Source organism: Charadrius vociferus, unplaced genomic scaffold, assembly GCF_000708025.1.
Source record: "Charadrius vociferus isolate BGI_N301 unplaced genomic scaffold, ASM70802v2 scaffold361, whole genome shotgun sequence".
Lineage (NCBI taxonomy): Eukaryota > Metazoa > Chordata > Aves > Charadriiformes > Charadriidae > Charadrius > Charadrius vociferus.
The window spans coordinates 507,144-527,541 of NW_009646657.1; the positions used below are offsets into that span (position 1 = coordinate 507,144).

General features: G+C 41.5%; 1 protein-coding gene across 1 annotated transcript in view; it reads left to right on the forward strand.

Annotated features, from left to right (window-relative positions):
• HDAC4 (histone deacetylase 4) overlaps positions 1-20,398 on the forward strand; it is a 164,056-nt gene that overhangs the window by 76,064 nt on the left and 67,594 nt on the right. The window contains 5 exon segments of the mRNA XM_009889067.1: positions 3,566-3,706; positions 6,654-6,766; positions 11,576-11,692; positions 11,780-11,978; positions 15,417-15,646. Coding sequence (XP_009887369.1) covers positions 3,566-3,706; positions 6,654-6,766; positions 11,576-11,692; positions 11,780-11,978; positions 15,417-15,646 — 800 coding nt within the window.

Below are 20,398 nucleotides of genomic sequence, written 5' to 3' on the forward strand. Positions count from 1 at the left end.
TTGTTCCATCGTCCTTCCAGGGATGGAGGTGAGGCTGACCAGCCTGTAGTTTCCCAGGTCTTCGTTCTCGCCCTTTATGAAGCCTGGAGTGACATTGGCTATCCTCCAGTCCTCAGGCACCTCACCTGTCCTCCCGGAACTTTCAAAGATGATGTTCCCAGGTCTTCGTTCTCGCCCTTTATGAAGCCTGGAGTGACATTGGCTATCCTCCAGTCCTCAGGCACCTCACCTGTCCTCCAGGACCTTTCAAAGATGATGGAGAGTGGCCCAGCAATGACTTCTGCCAGCTCCCTCAGTGCTCGTGGGTGCATCCCATCGGGACCCATGGACTTGTGGGTATCCCGTTTACTTAACTGCTCTCTAACTTGTTCCTCTTCAACCAAGAGAAAGTCTTCCTTCCTCCAGAATTTCTCTGCCACCTGCAAAGTCTGGGACTCCTGGGGGCTGCCCTGAGCAGTAAAGACTGAAGTAAAGAAGGCATTCAGCAACTCTGCCTGCTCTGCATCACCTGACACCACAGCACCTGTCTCGTTCAACAGTGGGCCCACATTTTCCCTAGTTTTCCTTTTGCCTCCTATACACTTGAAGAAACCCTTCCTGTTGACCTTGACATCCCTTGCCAGATTTAATTCCAAGGAGGCCTTGGCTGTCCTCGTTTCATCCCTGCATACCCTGACAGCATTCTTGTACTCTTCCCAAGCGGTCAGTCCCTTCTTCCACATACTGTAAACTCCCTTCTTCCACTTGAGCTTTTTCAGAAGCTCCCTGCTCAGCCGTGCAGGTCTCCTGCTTCCCTTGCCTGATTTCTTGCTCTTAGGGATGCACCGATCCTGAGCTTGGAGGAAGTGATACTTAAATCAGCCAGCTCTCTTGAGCCCCCCTACCCTCTAGAGCCCTCTCCCATGGGATTTCTCCAAGCAGCTTCTTGAAGAGACCAAAGTTAGCCCTTTTGAAGTACTCCTTCTGCCTGTACTGAATTTTAGTTCACCTACTTTGGGCTATATAGCACCCAATTAAATGAGTTTAGGGATTATGCTGTCTGAAATCTTGATGACATGTTAGATTTGGGATTATATCTGGGGGATAAACCCAAATCAGAGCAAACTAAACAAATGCAGTTCTTTAGAGTGTTTGGTGTTTCAAAACAAATATACAGAATAGTTTTGCCTGAAAATAGTTTTGTCTGAGAAGTTATAATACGCTGCTTTTGCTATAATTTATTCTTAAAGTGTTTTCTCTTTTAAGGCTGTAAGTTTCTATCTTCATTCCCTTCCTATTACATGAAAGGATGTTTTTATTGTGGCTTTACATATGGGACATATCTGGTAGCATTGGGTAATCTTTGACCGGAGATCTTTTGTTTCCCTGCCTATTTTTAAGGTGTTTCTAACCAATTTATTGTCTGTATTTGAAAGCCACACAATTACTTTTTTGCTCCCAACGGAAAACATACTTCAGATGAACACCATGCAGGGTATAAATTGCATGTGAATAAAATTTGCACGGAAGTACAGTTTTTATTGTCATATTTTGCTTTGTCAGAAGACAGATCATTTTAACAGCTGTGGGATAGGCTTATATTTCGTTTGCTGGTTGGCAGTGCAAATGTATCTAAAATGGATGTATCAGCATCTAGCTGTGACACATTCCCATTTGTCCTTTTAAAGTCTTGACCAGAACAGCTAGACAGTTACTAATACTCAATATTTGAAACACATTAAAGCTGTGAATTAAAAGATGTGAGATGAAGTACTGAATGTTCAAGTGCTTGAAGACTACTTTTAAAATAGTAAGTCAACTTGTGTTTTGAAGAGAACTTTATGAAGTAGCTCATTATAGCGTACGCTTGTATTTTAACCAGTCCACTCTTGTAATATTGCCCTCTGAGCAAAATGACAGATTTGCATTCAGTCCCCTGCCATTTTATATGCAAATGCCCTATGATTCCTCCTTTGCTAATGCACTTTGTACTGCATTTTAAGCATCATCTTGAGGAGTCTGACACTTGTTTTAGTCCTCCCTTTATCTCTTGTGGGCATTTTTCTGTCCAAAACAGTCATGAAAAGCTCTTCCCCCCCCCAAAAAAGTTTCATCAAAGAACTGTTTTGATGGCTTAACTTCAAGCATTTGATCTTGAATTCATCAGCCTTCTGATTTTTGAGCCCTACAATTAACATTGTCAGGCTTGATCTTTTACGTGACCCAGCGGTCAAAGCCAACTGTGGGGAAATATATCTGTAGCCAGACTTAGTTAATTCAAATCAGTTTGTAAACTCTTTTTTAATTCCTCTAAAGAAATGTAGATTATTGGGCCTGGAGTGTAGGGAGACGAGTGTATTGGTAGTTAATGGTGAGAGCACTGGATTTTCTGGTTCAAAGGGATTAAGCCACAGAGTTGTTAAGAGGTTGAGGAAGGGAAAAGATTGGGCCAGTTCACAAATCTCATAACTGTCAGGAGCCCTCAAGCACCAAAGCAGATACTTCATGTATACTCAAGAGATCAGAAAGTTTACAGAGAAAATCATCTTGCAGGAGGAATCTTGACTTAAGGCTTCATCACCTTTATAAAAACTTGATAAGCTGTGCTGTGCAAACATGTTCGGTGTTGCCAGCTGTCATTAGGCCAGAGGCATTAGGGGTTCCCAGGAGCTCTGCTTCGACTTTGGGAGAAATTAAATCTGAGGATTTGGGTACAGCAGAAGTTTTTTTTTAAGAGAGTTCTCTCAAAGGTATGATGCAAGTCAGGCTGTGGTCTCAGGAAATAAATGTGCACCTACCCTTGGCATCCCTGAATTTTCAAAGGATTTGATGTGGTTTTAGATATGGTTTAACTTTGTGACTGTGATGATTTATGCAAGTTGCTCCCCAAATAAACGAATCTTCTCCCTGGTGTTGGCTTTGGCCTTGACCGCACTCTTATATGCTTTTTCTTGAGTTGACGCTGGTTCCAGTTGACACGTCTGACTCCAAGGTGAGTTGCTTCAGGGAGGTGAACCAGCAGGAAATCATTCACCTGTTTTGATTGTGGGGTTTGATTTTTGTATTTTTTTCCCCCTCCCCTGGCCAACCTCCCTAAGTCAGCTCACCCTGGGGTCGGATGACTCCAAGGGTGTGAAGCTACCTATTTCAGCAACACATCACAGATAGCGTCTCAGCCCACGGTGATTTTTTTTTTTTTTGATCCTGTAAGTTAGGTTTACCACTGGTTTGGAAGCAAGTTGAGCAGAGGTGGGAAACTAGGGGATGGGAGTGGTACACTCTGCATTAGTCTGAATGAGTTCACAGCAGATTGTAAGTCTGTGTCACTTGAGAGAAGACCTGGCAGGATGATTATTAGTTTTTAATTGAAATTCTATTGACTTTCATTGCCAGTGAATTCGGGTATCACATAGGCTGGGACCTATTCATTACATTGAGATGTCTTTGTTCCAAATATATGCTATCAAACAACTACTTTCGTTTAGGCTTCTGCAGATGCTGAACTGCAACCCACCTTTGCGTTGAGTGAAAAACTACTGAAATAGTATTAACCAAAACACTGTTTACTCTTCCTTTTTCTGCTCAGCATCTGAACCCAATCTGAAGTTACGATCCAGACTAAAGCAAAAAGTTGCTGAAAGACGAAGCAGCCCCCTCTTGCGCAGAAAGGATGGTCCAGTGGTTACTGCTCTTAAGAAGCGCCCGCTGGATGTCACAGGTATGTTGAGTAAGCAACAAGTCTGTGCCGGCAGCCACTCAATGAGGTGTCCCTTTCCAAAATTCCTGCATCTAGTTAACTGTGCAGCGCGGATCTTTTGTTTGCCTCTCAATTTTAGTGAATCCTGGATAAAGTTGGCAGAGTTCAACAGTGGCTGATGCATGTGAGCATCAGCAGCGTTGGTCCATTGGATACCTCTTTATTGAGACAGCATTACCAACTCAATGAGCTTTTTTTTTTGTGGTTTGTTTTAAGAAGTGTGTAGACAGATGTGGATATGCCACCAGAGTGCTGTTTTTTTCCCAAGCATTTCTATGATCTTCAGCAACAGGTTGTTGAGAAATAAAATTTCTCAAAGGTGATGCTATTAATGTCCGTGGGGAGGCCATAATTTACAGCTGTCGTCCTCCATCAGTAAACGCTTTACAAGCCCTGTTTGTTTTAGACTTTGGGCAGACTGCCATAGTTCCTTGTTAAGTAATTATGCCAAAGTTTTAAAACATATAAGGCATTTTTTTATATGTACAGCTGATATTTCTGACTACTTACTAGGCGGTTTCTTGTTGTCCTTAAAAACATTCTGGGAATGAAGTTTGTAAAGAGAGATCAGAGTAGATACATCGATTACCATAAAGTTAATTGTTAGCACCATCTAGGGATGCCTCTGTGTAAGTACCACTATGTGACAGCTCTTCCAGACTTTTGTCTCACTTTAAGGCACTGTCATCATTCAGACAAACTCAGTGAGCTCTCTTTAGAGAGCCCAATGGTTCTGGGACACTCTGAGGTAGCTATGCACTGCTCTGTGTCAGAGCCTCTCTGTTTGCAGGGGGAATATATGATTTCAACAGCTAAGCATAATTTATATCAGATCTGGAAACTGAATTTACTTCACTCATATTGCTATGTTACATGGTTTTTAGGATAAATCAAGCCTTAGCGGCTGACTGTTTGATCCCAGTAATGCCTTCAGAGATGGTAGTGGAAGTTCCTGCTTCTCACTGAGCATAGATCTGGTTCAAGAAGCCAGCCTGGAGCCTAGCTAGAAAAATAGCTGAGTCGTTATAGTAAGAGGGGACTTTTGAATGGAAAATAACTTTTAAAAGTAGTCCCACTTCAGGGAGTAGAATGTGTGTTTAATCCCTGAAGAACAGATCTGCATAGAGTCACAGTCTGAATGTTCCAGGTAATTTCCTATGTCTAGATAGTATACACGAGATCTGATATGTTGTAGTTAATGAGGTGGTCCCAGAAAAAGCCCATATTTTCCATGCATTCAGAATGTTTTTTTCAAAACACCTGGGCTCTGTGAAGCTGCTTTCCATGGAGAAGTTCAATTTTATGCGCTCAGTTGGGTGTTAACCAGTGCTCAGTCTTCTTGATAGCGAGATGCATCCCCCCCTCCCTGCAAATGCAGAGCCTACAAAAAGCAACAACGCTTCTTTAAAAAAAAAAAAGTCACTTTGCTACTTTCCTGGAGGTACTTGCAAGGCTTGAAATAGCAAAATAGTATGTACAGAATAATGCCATAAAAGAAAATAATTTTTTTAAATCCCCCCCATTGTAACAACTGGCTTTTATTTCTTCTGGGGCAATTATGAGACTGCTGCAGCCTGAACAGTTGCAGCCACTAGGAGATTGTTCTGGCATTAGGCAAATCCTGTGCTTGGGGAGGAGGAAAGTTCAGAAAAAAAAGTTTTAGTGTTATTTACCTTCCAAAATGAAAGGAGAAACACTGGAAGCTGTGCCATATACCAAGCAGGAGACCTTCTGAGAGAAGTTTTCTGGTTGTGGCAATTTCATGCGCTGTTTCTGTTTGTTGTTATTTCTGCATCATTAATGGGGAGGCTTTGATTTCAGGCTGGTCATCTCTTTGGTTTTGATTATGGAGTTCACAGGGACTGTGTTGATAAAATATACAACTCTGAGAGGATTTTCTGAGCATTCGGGTGATAACAGAATTATTTTAGGGGATTAACTCCATCTTGGGTTTTTCCAACGAAAAAGTGTTTTACTCCCTGAATGGAGAAGACTTACAAAAAAACCCCCAAAAAACAAAGGCAGTGATTTGAAACACATTTACCGTTTTAGGCCCTGTAGAGTTTTTCCTGATTTCTGTAAAATGTGTTCAACCATGACCATGGCTAGCTGTCCGTCCAGTCCCATGTCACTCAGGCAGCTTTTAAATCTCTTAAAATTATTTAGTTTGCCATCCTGGCAAAACACCATCCTTGTGAGTCAGTCCCCAGGCAGTTTTTGGGACCTCAGTGCTGTGGGAGCAGTGGTGTTGCATGAAGGGCAGCCCAAGGCGGGTCATGTTTCTCCAAGGACTTGTCATGGTGTGGGCACTTCACAGGTGACGAGGACATCACACCTGCCCGCTTGCCTGCACCGGAAAATCTTGGTGCTTCTTTATAAAAGCAGAGGTCAGCTCTCGTGCACGATCTGCATGAGGGCTTGGTGCTGGCAACATATTTCCAGTTAATCCAGAGGCACCAGAAGCCTGCATGGGAAAATGTCAATGCTGAGATGGTTCCCTGGTTCCAGCGTGCAGTGTGATGCAATATGTGGCGAGAGGGTGTCATTAGGGTTATAGGCTAAAGAGGGTGAGAGAAGCACTTCTAGAAAAATGAAGCAGGACAATCTGACGTTCTCCAGTTTGGCCTCTTCAAGGCTTTCATGTCTTTTATTATATTGCAATTGTATTTAAAGTTATTAATATACTACAAGAGAAACCCCCATGAGGAGAAGACATAAATAGGGTAAGTAGGTACTTGGACAGACCATTTGAAAGTGTTTGTCAGTATTTTAAGAGCCCTGGGAAGATTTAGGGGGAAAAATGGGGAGGAGGAGGGTTGCTTTCCTCCAAAACAAAACTCAAGTGGTTGTTATCTGTCTAAATACCATCGCAGAGATTGTTTGTAATGCTGAAAGTTGGTTTTGGATGTGTTTTTAGACTCTGCATGCAACAGTGCTCCTGGATCTGGTCCCAGCTCTCCAAACAACAGCTCCAATAACATAAGCGCCGAGAATGGAATTGCAGGATCAGTCACGAGTATTCAAGCAGAGGTACAGAGCCCTTCCTCACTCTGATTTTTAATGCTTGGGTTTCTAATCAGTTTTTGCAGAGTTTTAGGAATTTGGGCATACAAACCAGTGGGCACCACACTTAAAAAGAAAGAACAAACCCCAGTCATGACTTGGAGCAGACTTTCGGAATTACCTCTCAATCTGGGCTGACAGTATGTGTTATCTGTTTATTAAATCTAGTTTGAGCCAGTTCACAAGCTGCTTGTGGTAACTCGTAGTGGTTTTGTTGTGAGGAAAGAGTAAAAACAAAAGTGATTTAGCAAGGTAGAGCATGAAAAGCGTTTCCTGGTCAAATGCGAATATTGTAAAATTTGGGGAATTTGTTCTCATATATTGTATATAGGGTGAATTTGTTGCGTGCGGTAGGTTAGTCTAAATATGACCAAACCAGAACTGGATTAAAAGGAATGGATTTAACCTTTTCCTCCCCACCTAAAGGATTTGAAAGCTTGGTGCCTGGTGCCATGTGGTAGTTTGTAATCCTTAGGTTTCACTGTGACTTGAGGCTTCTGCTATGGATGTCAAGGGCAGGGTATTGGGCTGAGTAAACTGGGGTTTGATTCAACACAGCAGCACCTGTGTTCAGAGTTACTGAAGTCCACCTTTTTCTGAAGGCAAATGTTGGGGTATGGGCCATGTTAACTGGCTCCCACCATAAGCCTTACATGTAAAAAAACAGCATGACTGTGTTGTGTCACTGGTGCATTTCTTTTAATCCAGTTTACCCATGTTCTCCCCGTGAATATAGTGTCTGTCTGAACATCAGGACTGTAAAAACAGGCTTGTGCTTGTTCTCCCAAATTGTCATTTAGAGCTGAAAAAAACTTTGTGGTATAAATGTAAGCCCTTACTGCTTTCTAGTTTTGTACAGACCTTCCCTTTATTTTCATTTCTAATGTAGTGTAACAGCATTTAATATAGGCAGTATGCCTTCTACTCCACGCTCTCCTATGCCAAGTTATCCAACACATATCTATATCCGCTCTAGTCTACTGTAGACCTTACAAGATTAAGACAATTCTTGAAACGATTAAGATGGTGTAAGGTGGAATCTTCACTTGATACTGGGAGCTGAAGCTGCTCTAAAGAGACGTGGATTTTGAGATGCACACCGACTGTTTAGTAGTTTGGAGCAGACCTGGGAAAAAGTATTTTATATACAGCGTTATTTATCAGGATTGCAGAACTGAAGACTGGCTGAGCTGAGGGCACGTCTTAGGTACATTTGTGTTAGCCCCAGGAAGACTAGCGCCGAGTTACCGGCTTTGCCGATTCAGGAGCTGTCAATCTTGTCTATACTTAGCAAACTGCAAATCTCCAATTACTGCTGATGGAAAAACTAGAGGATTCAACAATTTCTTGTGATATAAACAGAGCAGGCAGCTTCCTGTAAGTCAGTGTTAGCTCATGCAGGTGAATATGAAGCTGTAGTATTCTCCCTAACCGTTTTATTTTTCAACTAAATAATTTGAAGTAATCATCTGTGACTACACTATCAATACCTACTAAAATGGACGCAAACTATAAGAAAAACTTTTCATCATCTGCTTGTAATGCAGCAATTTTGTAAGTTAGGCTGAGGCATGAGCTTTGCAGATGATTTTGAAAAAATCTCTGTACTGACAAAACCTTTCCCTGGAAGGTGTCTTTGCCTCTTTTGCAACTGTACTGCAGTGTCTAATCCACAGCAGTGCTGCTGCATGTGAGGAAAGAAGTGTGTTGATCTAGAATTTTTATAAGAGCAGCATTTGATGCACCATCTCCAAACAACCTATGCAAAAAGGAGGAAGAAAATCTACTTCTCATTTCTCTGGAAATAATGTCTAGAACTTTTTTCACTGTTCTATATTTTTTTAGAAAAAAAGGATAAACGTAACATAAAAATGATTGCGCATTTCCAATTTTAAAACTGCCCAGGACTGTGTTAAGTATATTGGATCATTGCCATCACAGAACAGAATGAAACATAAATCACTGTGTGATAGCAAACAGAACACCAGTAACCTGTTGCACAAACTGTTCTCCCAGCATTTCAGGCTTACTTGAATGGTTTAGCAAAATGTCCTAGTCCTTTGCATTTGTTTTTGAGGAACAATAACTGCACTTTCTTCCAGCATTTCATGTTGTGATACTAGCTGATTCATTTGTCTGTATAGGTTCATTTGGGAAAAAAAAAAAAACTGGACAAGGTAGGGTTTTGGTTTCTTTAAAATCTTCTCCTTCAGTAGAAATAGTATTACCTGGTAGTCCAAGTGTTGGAGATTTCTTTAATACTAGTTGAGCAGGCTTTCTTATGTTCTCACTTTTGAATATATAGAGATACTTAAATCTTTCTGAAAAAATAATCTTGCCAACTTTAAGTGTTTCATGCTTACCTTCATGTTTTATTTTAAGTGAGATATATGTTTCTGTGCTTTTTAGTTTGCTAGGTCACCTCTTGAGCCATTTCAGATATGTTGGAACATGGTATCTGAGTTCATTATTTAAGTTTCAGTGCTTGTCTTCAGTGTAGAAAGACTACAGCTCTCTGCCTCCTTTTCAAATAGACAATATCTATTTTTAAATACTGTTTTTAAGTCTAAAGGCTTTTCCATCTCTGAAGTGTACATGATATTCATTGCCATTGCAGTTGATACAAGACTATAAAAAAATACTTGACTGCAGATGAAAATTGTACATGCTGAAATTGTTCTCTTCTGTGCAATTCAAAAAACACTTGGGTACAACCCATAGATGGGATCTGTATATTTAAAGTTATGATAATGCTGCTAAATATCATATGCTCGTAGCATCAGCAGCTGGGTTTTTCTCTTAGTTGTTTTTAAAACAAATCCCCAGGAGATAGTTTGAGGCACAACTACAGAGTATTGATTGTTCAAAGAAAAAATGGATGTAGTTTTCTTTCATTTGTGATACCAGTAAAATATTTCATTATTCTGCTGACAATAACTATCTTATTCTTGTTGTGGCATGCTAACGTTATGTAATTTAAATTAAAGCAAAATTGCCAGTAGTGCTCAACATTACTTGGAAGAAGTGGTGTGGAGGTATGCACAATCACATGCCCTTTACCGCTCAATAGCAAAATGCTCCCTGCAAATTTCCTCCTTTGGGGCAGCAAATTATGAAATGGGATCTTAAAAACAGATTTACTCTTTTTATGGGAGAACTGATCTCTAATATTATATTTTCAATAAGCTTTAATGACATTAATGAAAGCACAAGAAGGCAAAAGGAAATAAGAAAAAATTCACTTTGCAGATGAAATTTTGCACAAGGTTGTATGAAGACTAGGTGACTTTGCTGAATGTGAGGAATTTAGGCAAAGTTTGACACTGGGAGAATGACTGGCAAGTTAGTTAATAGAAGGTAATAGAAGTAGTAGAAGTTAATAGTTAATAGAAGAGTCTATTTGAAAGGCATCCCAAGTATCTGATAACGGTGACAAACGTAGGCGTGGGAAGCTTTACTACTCCTGTCCTTCTTGCATGGGCAGCACCAACTCAGGTGCAGAGGTGAGGTGTCTTGTTAAAGCTGTCAGCTAGCCCAGTTAAATTTCCATAAATCAAGGAGGCCGGATTGCTGTTGAAGATTGTTACATAGAAAATGTTTGGTTTTCAATGTTAGTTATTATGTGCTTCCCCCCTGTTCCCTGAAAGGTTGCTGCAAGTCTTTTTTAAGTCTCACCTTAGAGTCTTGAAGATAGAAAAATAGGTTTTTATTATCCAGAGCTGTCCTAGCCTTGCAACCAAAGAAATAACCTGCAAAGTCTTATTGACTTACAGGACTATGAATTTAGGTCTAAAATGTATAAAGCCATTCGTCAGATCTCTGTTACATCGATATAGATTGCTCCATAGTCTAATATTAAGTTAAATCATAACTCCTTTTTTCATTGTAACACCTGAGTTAAACAGTAGAAATTCTATAGAGTCTTTTTGAAATCTAAACTCTATTTTGTTAAGTTGGAAAATCACCTGCAGAGAATTCAGGGTGATCGTAACACTTGTTTCCTAACAGGAAAATCGGGCAGTTTAAAATAATGTAATTTTTGTAATCGGTTTTCTAGTGTGTATTTCAAATCAATCTTGTTTTGAAATTAAAGGTATTTTTACTTAAGTACTCCTGCTTTAAATGGCTATAAGATAATTCAGTAAATCTTGCATTTTACCTTGAAAATCAGGAAATAGCTACATAAATGCAGCCTTAAGGCTTTTTGATGAAATTTTGAAGTCTGATTTAAGCTAAAGTATGCTAGTAAATAGCATAAATTGTCTGTGATTTGCTAAAGAGAACAACAGCCCTTGTAATGCCATTTTTAAGGTAATCTGTTTTAGTTTTAAAAGGGGCAAATACTTGAGAAGGACAAGCAAGCTGTTAAATATTTGCAAAAGCTTTTTGTAGTGGCGCTGCATGAAGACTGGGCCAGAAGCAGAGTACCAGTGAGGATGCAGGGGTGATCTTTAGTGTCCAATAAAGATCAAATAAACTGTAAAAGGTCTCTCTGTAGGGCAGCGATGTTGGCGGCAGCTGCAGAGCAAGATCATCCCTGTGTTGGTTATCCTGGTCTCGTTGGCCCCCTGCATGGCCACAGCAGTGACATTCAGGACATGCACCTAGTCTGTGCCTATTTAGGCTGCATCTGAAGCAGAGCTTAGTTCCCCTGTTTGCTGTTTCCAACGTCAGCTCTGTATGTTTCTGATGTGTCCTCACAGCAAGTGTACTGTGTCCTTGATCTGATCTGTGGATGCTCCCTCACCAGGACAATGTTCTTAATTTTGTTTCCAGACCAGCCTGGCTCACAGACTTGTGAATCGTGAAGGCTCAGTAACACAGCTTCCACTCTACACATCTCCTTCTTTGCCCAACATCACACTAGGACTGCCTGCAACTGGCCCTTCCAGCGTAAGTGGTGGTGGAGTGCAGCTTTTTAAATGTTGTTTCCACCAATTTATGCCGTAGTGCGCTGTGCCATCAATTGTGTGTTTGCAGGGAGGATCAGCACAGCAGGATGCGGAGAGACTCACAATCCCGACCTTACAGCAGCGGATCTCTTTATTTCCTGGCACCCACCTCACTCCCTACTTGAGCACTACAACGTTGGAAAGAGATGGGGGAACTGCACATAACCCTCTTCTGCAACACATGGTCTTACTGGAACAGCCAACTGCACAAACTCCCTTAGTCACAGGTGAGTGCTCTGTAGATAATACAAAAAAATCAGTCCCAGCTGGGGAGAGACAGCAAGTGACATCTGGGAGTTTTCTGTAAAGCGTTCTCTTGTACGAAAAGAGGTACTGCATCATCTGTACATTATGTAGGTATAATATATATATAACCTTTAGGATGTGTTTGTTGATACTTTGGATAGTGGTGGCATTTGCAAAATCAGAGGTTGCCCACCTCATCCAGAGGTAGGGGGAAGCTGCCTTGTCAATTTAGTGAAATGAAAATAAATGGTATTTACTTCCATAAGTAAAGCATAAGTTTGTAGGTCACAATTTAAAACTATATAGTTAAGAGTTCTGATTAGATTAAAGTGGATACTTTAGATTAAAGTGGATACAAAAGCATTGTGTCTTATGATTACCCTTCCTGTTTGTCACGGATGGTTTCTATTCTGTATATGAAAGGCATGCATTTACAAAATCCCAGATAAAAATACTTGCTTTTCGTCATTATTATAAATGGCAAAAGCATGGCAAAATCAACTGCATTCAAACAGATTGTATTTGTTTGTATATGTTACATTTTCAGTATGCTAATTGCTTTGAATCACTCCCTGTGTCATATTTTCAGAATTAAGTACCTGTGGGAAGGCATATTTCTATAAATAGGGTTGATTCAAAGCAATAATCCCCAGTAGGATGCATCTCTGTTTCACAGTGTGTAATGCTGGGACAAAAGATGTTCTGCGTAAGTTGTAGATGTGTTGATTTTTATTTCTTTCATTCTGTTTCTAATGGAAACTCTTGAGAGATGTTGATCATTGAAGCATTACAGTACGGCTCTGGTTTGGCTTGTATCTGGTTATACATTCACGACCCAGGAATATACGTGGGGTTGTGATAAGCTTATAAGCATGTACATATGGGGAAGCTGAAGCACAGAAGTGTGTTGTTTAGCCAGCACTCTCAGAGCTGTAAGAGTGGTGTGCGCAGATTCCTTGAACCTTTACGTAATTTTGTTGCTGCCTCCTGCCATGGTTGCTGTGGCGTGACGAGGTTACCCAGAGTCATGACATGGCTCTTCACCAGTTGCCCTTTGCCAAGGTCTGTTGATGAAGAGCCATTGGGGAAGATTTTTGCTCTTACCCTATCACCAAAACTTCCTTCTCCCTTCATGCTGGCATTTGCTTTAAAGCACACGTAGGAAGAGATGCTGTTCTGTTTCCTATTTGACATCTCTCAAAGCTTCCTTCAGTTTACAGTGTACTTTGTTTGCTTCCAAGTGTATTCCTTCTAGTCCACCTGCTACATGTGGTGTTTTCAGAGTGAGTACAACATGTTATAAACCAACACTAAGGAGAAATATTCACTATACAACAGAGCAACAAGAAGAAACACACGTTCCAGATGCAGCAATTGAGAGAGAGCAAGCTGACACATGGTCTCAAAAGACATAAGTGGACTGGCTGCCAAACTACAGTTAGTACTCTGAACTTCCTTGGAAGTGAAGTAGAGTTTATTAGTATTCCGCTGGTAGCCTTCAGCTCTGGAGATAGTCTCCTGACAGCTGCAAAATGATCCACCACGATGGCATGCTGCTTCTGTGTTGGAAGGTAGACATGGGGGTTTTGGGAAACTACAGCAGAATCCCTTTGGTCTGCTGTTCCTCTTGTGACTCTGGATAATATCCTTCACATTGACCTGTGTGTTTGAAGTAGGAACAAGGCGTCTCCCTGGAAAGTTTTCACGGGGGGACCTTAGTCATTCACTTGGAGGAAGGTAGTCTTCCAAGGTGTCCTATGCAAACTGTATAGGTTACCTTCCTCTGCTGTCTAATTTGAACTTTTGGTAAGAGGAACTGTGCTGTAAGGGAAATGGACCACATCTTTCCAAATAATTCAGATATTCATACACACAGAGGCATGTGTGTGTATATGCACACACATTTAGAAACACGCATTTATAAAATAAGATACCCTTTTACATGTTTCTTTTCAGAAAAGCAAAGGGTGGGAGAAACTTGGTGAATCTTTCCTCAAGAGGGAGAGGCTTTTAAATGAGTCAGTTTCTTCCACATAGGGCAGTTCTGTGAATCAGTAGGAAAAGGAGGTAATGTCCTGGGACAGAAATGTCAAGGTTTTTCTTATCCACTGTGTTCAGCTGGCTGCAAGCTTCTGGGCAGCTTCTCTCTCTTCTCAGTGGAAGACTGAAGAAAGAGAAGATACAAATTCTCTGACCCTTGAACTGGGCAGTATTTCTGAATGATGCTAATCACTTGTGCAGTCTCTAGTTTGTTTTATACAATGAGGTAAAGCAAAAGAGTAATTTTTTCCTAAAACTGTGTGCAGCCTTATCCACATTAGGGAGACAGCACGTCACACCAGTGATGCCTTTCTATCCAAAGGTGTAACAAGCAAAAGTAAAGGTTTATCCTCAGCTCCTTCCCCCTTGGGTTGGGCTTTGTGTTGGACATGTGTCTTCATGTCACAGCTTTCTAAGAAGTATGTGAAGGTATGTTTTCAGAGAGCAGAGCAGGAACTAACTTACTCCAAGAACAGCTAAAAAGACAGGGTACTTCCTAAAGACATGCCCTTACCAGAGCTCAGATGGGTATTTCACATGGTAGTCATCAGAGGCACCCAAATTGCCAAGGGGTGTGTGAGTAACACAAGTTATCCCAAAATAACCTTATGTTTTCATTAAGTTACTAGCATGTATACACAGGACAGTGATGGAAACAATTCTAGCTATTTGTCATCTTGGCCTCTAACTTACCTTCTTTCTACAGAAATAATGAACCCTGATGGCTCCCATATTCCTGAAAGGCTTCAAGGAAGTGGCTTTTTCCAACGCAAACCTGGTCAGGGGTTTATCATGTGGAAGTTTTCGTCTCTAGTCATTTCTGTGGAGCAGGGTGTAGCACAGCCACAGGCAGACGTGCTTCCCTACGTGGTCTAGAGTGGGAAGCAGCTTCATCAGCATCTGTCTTTCTTCAGCATATCCAGTGATCCCCCCGTAAGGTATAATTGCTGGATGCTGTGGGGGTGGCAGCTTGGGTTGGTACTTCCCTAGAAATGAAACCGGGATTACTCCCTATAACAAGGAAAGCTGTAAGACTTTAACTTCTTCAGTCTACCACTGTGATCTTAACTCATGTCACCCACCGAGCAATAGAAGGGTCTGTAAGGTGTCGCTGATTTTAAGAAATGAAACATGTCCCTAGGGTCTCTGAGTAAACAAGCAAACAAAGAATTCAAAAGAAAGCAAAGTATTATTCCATCCAATGGTAATTAATTGTTATCTGTTCTCTTTCAAGGATACTTCAGCTGTAAATGGCGAGGTGGCTGGTTTTAACGTTATGTATCATTGTCACCATTAGCGTTACTCAACAGCCGTTTTCTCCCTTCCTTTCTTCTTCCTTTTTTTCTTCTCTGCTGTTTTTTCCTCCATATTATCTTCAGACTGGTATCTTTCAGGACTGCCCCTCCACGCACAGTCTCTGGTTGGTGGAGAACGGGTCTCCCCTTCAATACACAAACTCCGTCAGCATCGCCCACTGGGGCGCACGCAGTCTGCTCCCCTTCCCCAGAACGCCCAGGCCCTCCAGCAGTTAGTGATCCAGCAGCAGCACCAGCAGTTCTTGGAGAAACACAAGCAGCAATTCCAGCAACAGCAACTGCACATCAACAAGGTAGGCATGACGCTTTTAAAGTCTCTCTTCCTCATACAGCATCAATACCAACTTTAGGTGACACTGTTTCACAGTTTCTTGTGCCATAATGGGTGTGGTCTCGACCTTCATAGCTAACTGGCCTTCATCCTTGAACCTCTTTTTCATGATTTTGAGAAGTGTCGATACCCATCACCAAGACAAGGAGCAATACCTGTGTTCCAGACAGTGGAAAGGCAGTACAGTTCAAACTTCTGGCTTTCCAGTAGTACTTTTCAAAGTTGTCATTGCTGCGGTTCATCCACATCAGGATCTTTTGTCAGTTTTGTAGCAGAAAACATATAATGCTGTCAAGGAATATGGGGAAAATACCTACTGTGTATATATTCAGTTTGAAAGGGAGAAGGAGCAGTAATATGGATTTGAGAAAAAAGTAAGCAGCAAGGGATTTCAGACAACACCAGAAAATAATTGCAAGTGAAGATATTCAGATTTACTGAAGTTTTTTTCACTGCAGTTACCTTTGGAAAGAGAAAAGATGTTCCCATCTCCAGTCCAGATTCTCTTAACTTTGGCCCTGTATAAACCATCACAGTGTCCTATCCATGTCTTCTCCTGAAAAATAAGGACAGTATTGCTGTGCATCCTGCAGAGGTTGTTTTGGAGATCAATTAGATGTGATTCAAAAATTGCTTTGAAGAAAGCAAGCACTATGTTTATTATCTCACTTTCTCTAAATCACTTGGAAAACATCAGGTGAACATAGCATAGCACCATTCATCAGTGCAGATGTTGCCATCGTTGTGTAGCCAAAATCATGTCTCTGGGCATCCAAATACTACACCCAAGCTGAAACAAAACTGCTTTGAGATGATTGCATTAAGTACACATTAAAAAAGACAAAATCTATCCTGATGTTTTAACCTATGGGAAGGTAAAACTCACCTTTTACGTGCGAGAGGTCTGATCACGAGTGGTATGGATGGAGCTGTGACATTTGGCCCCAACTGAGGTTTTCTCCCAGGATTTCAGAAGGCACAGCCTGTGCTAGATTTACAATATAAAAAGGCTGTTGGGGAAGGGGGAAATCGATCATAATCACTGTGATATTTTTTTCTGACTCTGATTTGTACTGTTTTAAGGCTTTCTAAAGACAGAGTTCCAGTGAAGGCTTTCTTAAAGAAACTAGCATATCCAGTAGTAGGTTTCAGGCTCAGGAGGACAAGTTCGATGGCAGGCAGGCCTTTCAGATCACTGCAGTTTAATTTATGATGGAGGTTTCTCCAAATATTTTCATTGTTCCAGTCCTATGAGAAAATACAACTACTGAGAGCTGGGTTAAAAAAAAAAACAAAACCAAAACCAAAAAAACCCACCCAAACTGATAAAACCCCAACCACACAACCCCCCGAAAACTTTGTTTATAGACTTGAGCTAAAGCAGGATGATTACACAAGTTACTGACGTCAATCATGTACTTCTGGAGAGCTGCCACTGCGCACTGTGTGTGCCAGCCCCGGACCTTGTTCAGCCCCTCACACTGGAGTGGTGGGGAGCTGCTGCCACCATGGAAATTTCCCTTACCCCCCTCCAAACAAGCTTCGTGACCAGGATTATCAGACGTGGGGTGCTAGGTAGGGTTTCTTTGTTCGGAAATAAATGTCAGCTCGGTGGTTTGTTTGTTTGAGGTTTTTAAGGCTTTTCTGTTGCCAGTGCTTGTAAGCGTCCAAAGACTTCGCTGTGACGTACCCACTGAACTCATTCAGACTTTCACTTGGACCTCCCAGGAGCTGGAGAGTGTGTGCAACGGGAGCTGAGCGAGTCTGCCTGTAGCACTCTGAATTTCATCTTTGTTAGAGCTGTGATCTATCGCATCCATAGCAGAGGCAGGCAGGAGGGGGGAGTGTAATTAAACTGATTGCGCAGGGGCGATTTCCCTGTGCTTGATTGATATAAGTAACGAGTTAAAATTATTTCAGTACTAGCGCTGTATGCGTGTGGCAAATTTATCCTGTGGGATAGCATCCAAGTGCTGACATGGAAAAAGACTTTTCCCAGATGCACAGATATTTTAAGACCCTCGTGTGTAGGAGAGTAAGGGCACAACTAAAAATAATTTAATAGATTGCTGCCTTTTAATTATTAGCAGAACTGACAGCACTGTCTATTAAGGTTGTGTTGGATTTCCTGTAAATATATGTTTTCAATTGCTTGTGATTTTTCCAAAGTTTAAGAGTTTGGCCTTAAACTTTCCCTGGTAGGTGTCTACATCGGATGAAATTGAGAAGGTTGCAGCCAAAACAAGTCTTGCTGTTTGTTTCCAAGAAGGTGACTAAGGAAAAATATGTTGTTTTGCTCCTGATTAAAAATAATAAGAATAATCATCTAGGGGATTCAGCTGTGAAGCTTTGGTGCCGGAGGCTTTGGAGCAGTAACTTGAAATTAGACAAATGAGGACAAGGCGGATGGCTGGGTAGGGAAGGAGAGTGTAGAGGGATGAGTTGGGTGGGACAGGTCCAAAGGAGGGACAGGGCTCCTTGGGGTGACTGGAGGGGAGAGTGCTCCCTGGGGTACCATCCCCTCCAGCGTGACTCTGAAGTCCTTGGTCTACTGCTGTTGGTAGCAAATTGGGGATTGCTTGAGTGTGGCAAAGCATGTGGTTCATCCCGTTCAGGAGCCAGCTCACTGAGAGTGACTCCACTGGCTCGCTGCAAGGCTCTGTACGGAAAATGAGGGTGTCAGCTCTGCACATCTGGTGTTCATGTTGTCACCTGATGGTGACATTTGCATTTGCTTTAAGGAGAGGAAAAATACATGCACACACAAACCACACAACACCCCCCCAAAATGGGGGATGAAAGAGACGTTCATGAATGAAAAGAATGTTATTGAAGTTGCCAGACTGAGTACTCAGGCTAGAACATGGGAGTAGTTAAGGTTCTTGTGCAAGTCTTGCTCACTTTTTCTTTTTTCGTATCTTTGATTCAATTTTTGATAATCAAATGGTATCTCTTCTACGAGACTGTGAACATAGTACAGAGAAGAGTAAGAGCGAGGCTGTTCTTCGGTGGTGTGCTGCCTCATTTGTTGCAGAAATCGGAGGACACTTAAGGAGTGGAAGATGGAAAGAAGGGGCCTTAGGGCCAAGGCAGCTTGACACCGTGACAGGGAATTGGCTTTCTCCTCTCTGCCACAGAGTCGAGTCCCACTGCGCGGATCCAGCCAGCGGGCAGCTTGCCATGGCACGCTCATCTTGTCCATGCTGTTTGCAGGACAGGGAAATGGAGCTGCTAGCTGCAGAGGTGTGCTTTCACACCTAAAAGATGTAATCTTAAAATCGACCATACCATATCGAAACCCCTACCCAGTGGGGTTTCAGAATCTCTGTCCTGGCTGTGCATTTGATGGCATGGAGCAGCTCTGCTCCCTGCCTACCATCAAGTCATTGTGAACACACATGCTAATGTTTGCAGAGCACTTGTATGCTCTAATGTTTGCGCTGCAAAACTGTATGTAGAAATCAAGAACTCTTTCTTCAGAACTGGGGTTTGAGACACTAAATGAGATCTGGATAAGACACTGAATGCCTTCTTGCTAATTGACCTCTGTGCAACCTTTGACCAGAATGAGGCGTGTGCCCTAAAACAGTGAATACTAAACAGTCCTGAAAATAAAAGGTGCACATTAACGTAGGTGCATGGGAGCACCGGCCTGAAATTATACAGGCAGCATGCACTCATGTTTCCCACCTTTTTGCGTGTTCAATGTTCAGACCTTGGGAGTGTTTTTTCCCCATGGTCAGAGGTAGCTTTACTGGGCAAGGGGGCTTGTTTTGCTGTATGATAAATATATACAGCAATCCTGAAATTGTTTCATCTTCAGCAATTACAATTTCTCTGCAGACTTCAGTCTCTTTTAAGATGCAAATTTTAGTCTTTTGTATATGAGAGAGAGGAGCTGTAATATTCTCATGATTCTCTGTGGCATTTGGAGGTCGGCATTTGGGGGGGTATTTTTGTTGTGACAGAGAACCAGGTAAAGTAGGACGCTGTTCTCTGAGCAGACTCCGGGTATTTTGAGTTAAAAGTGTTAGCTTTTCAGCACAGTAGGTTTTGAAACAGCAGTTCCCTTTCTAAAAAGAAATGCACAAGTGAGTTGTCTGTAAATTCTATGCTGGGAAATAAAACTTTTTACCTTTCCATAGTGAACATTAGTCTTTTGGCTTTAGACCCCTGGATGTATAATGTACGAAGCCTTACTAGAACAAATAATCTCCCTTTTAGCCCTGAATTGTACTGTTAAGCAGATCAACACTGAGCTTCTGTGGTCAAATTCTGATTCTTCTGAGTAAATCCCATTTTTAGCACACTCTGGAAACTTAGGGGTTTCTCCTGGTGTGGCATATATATGGCAATGTATATATGCCAAACTGCAGTATCTCAGCTTGTCTGGTGCAGCAGCATTGGGTGGATGCATTTTTATTAACACCCAGAATTCAGCCTTGCTATTTCCTCATTTTTTTTTCTTTCTTTTGGAACGTGTTAACTGTTTGGCCTCAAGTGACTCCTGGAGTAGCTTTTCATATGTAATGTTTAATTTGTGACATTAGAAAAATACAGTGTATTTGGTTGTATTGCACAGCATTCAGGTAGGGCTATTACCCTTTGAACAGTTTAAGGGAAGCCTGTTTTGGAAGCACCCAGAACATAACTTTGGATATAACAAGTACATTCTAAGTATTGAAAAAGATCAGCAAAACTCCTTCAGCATTCC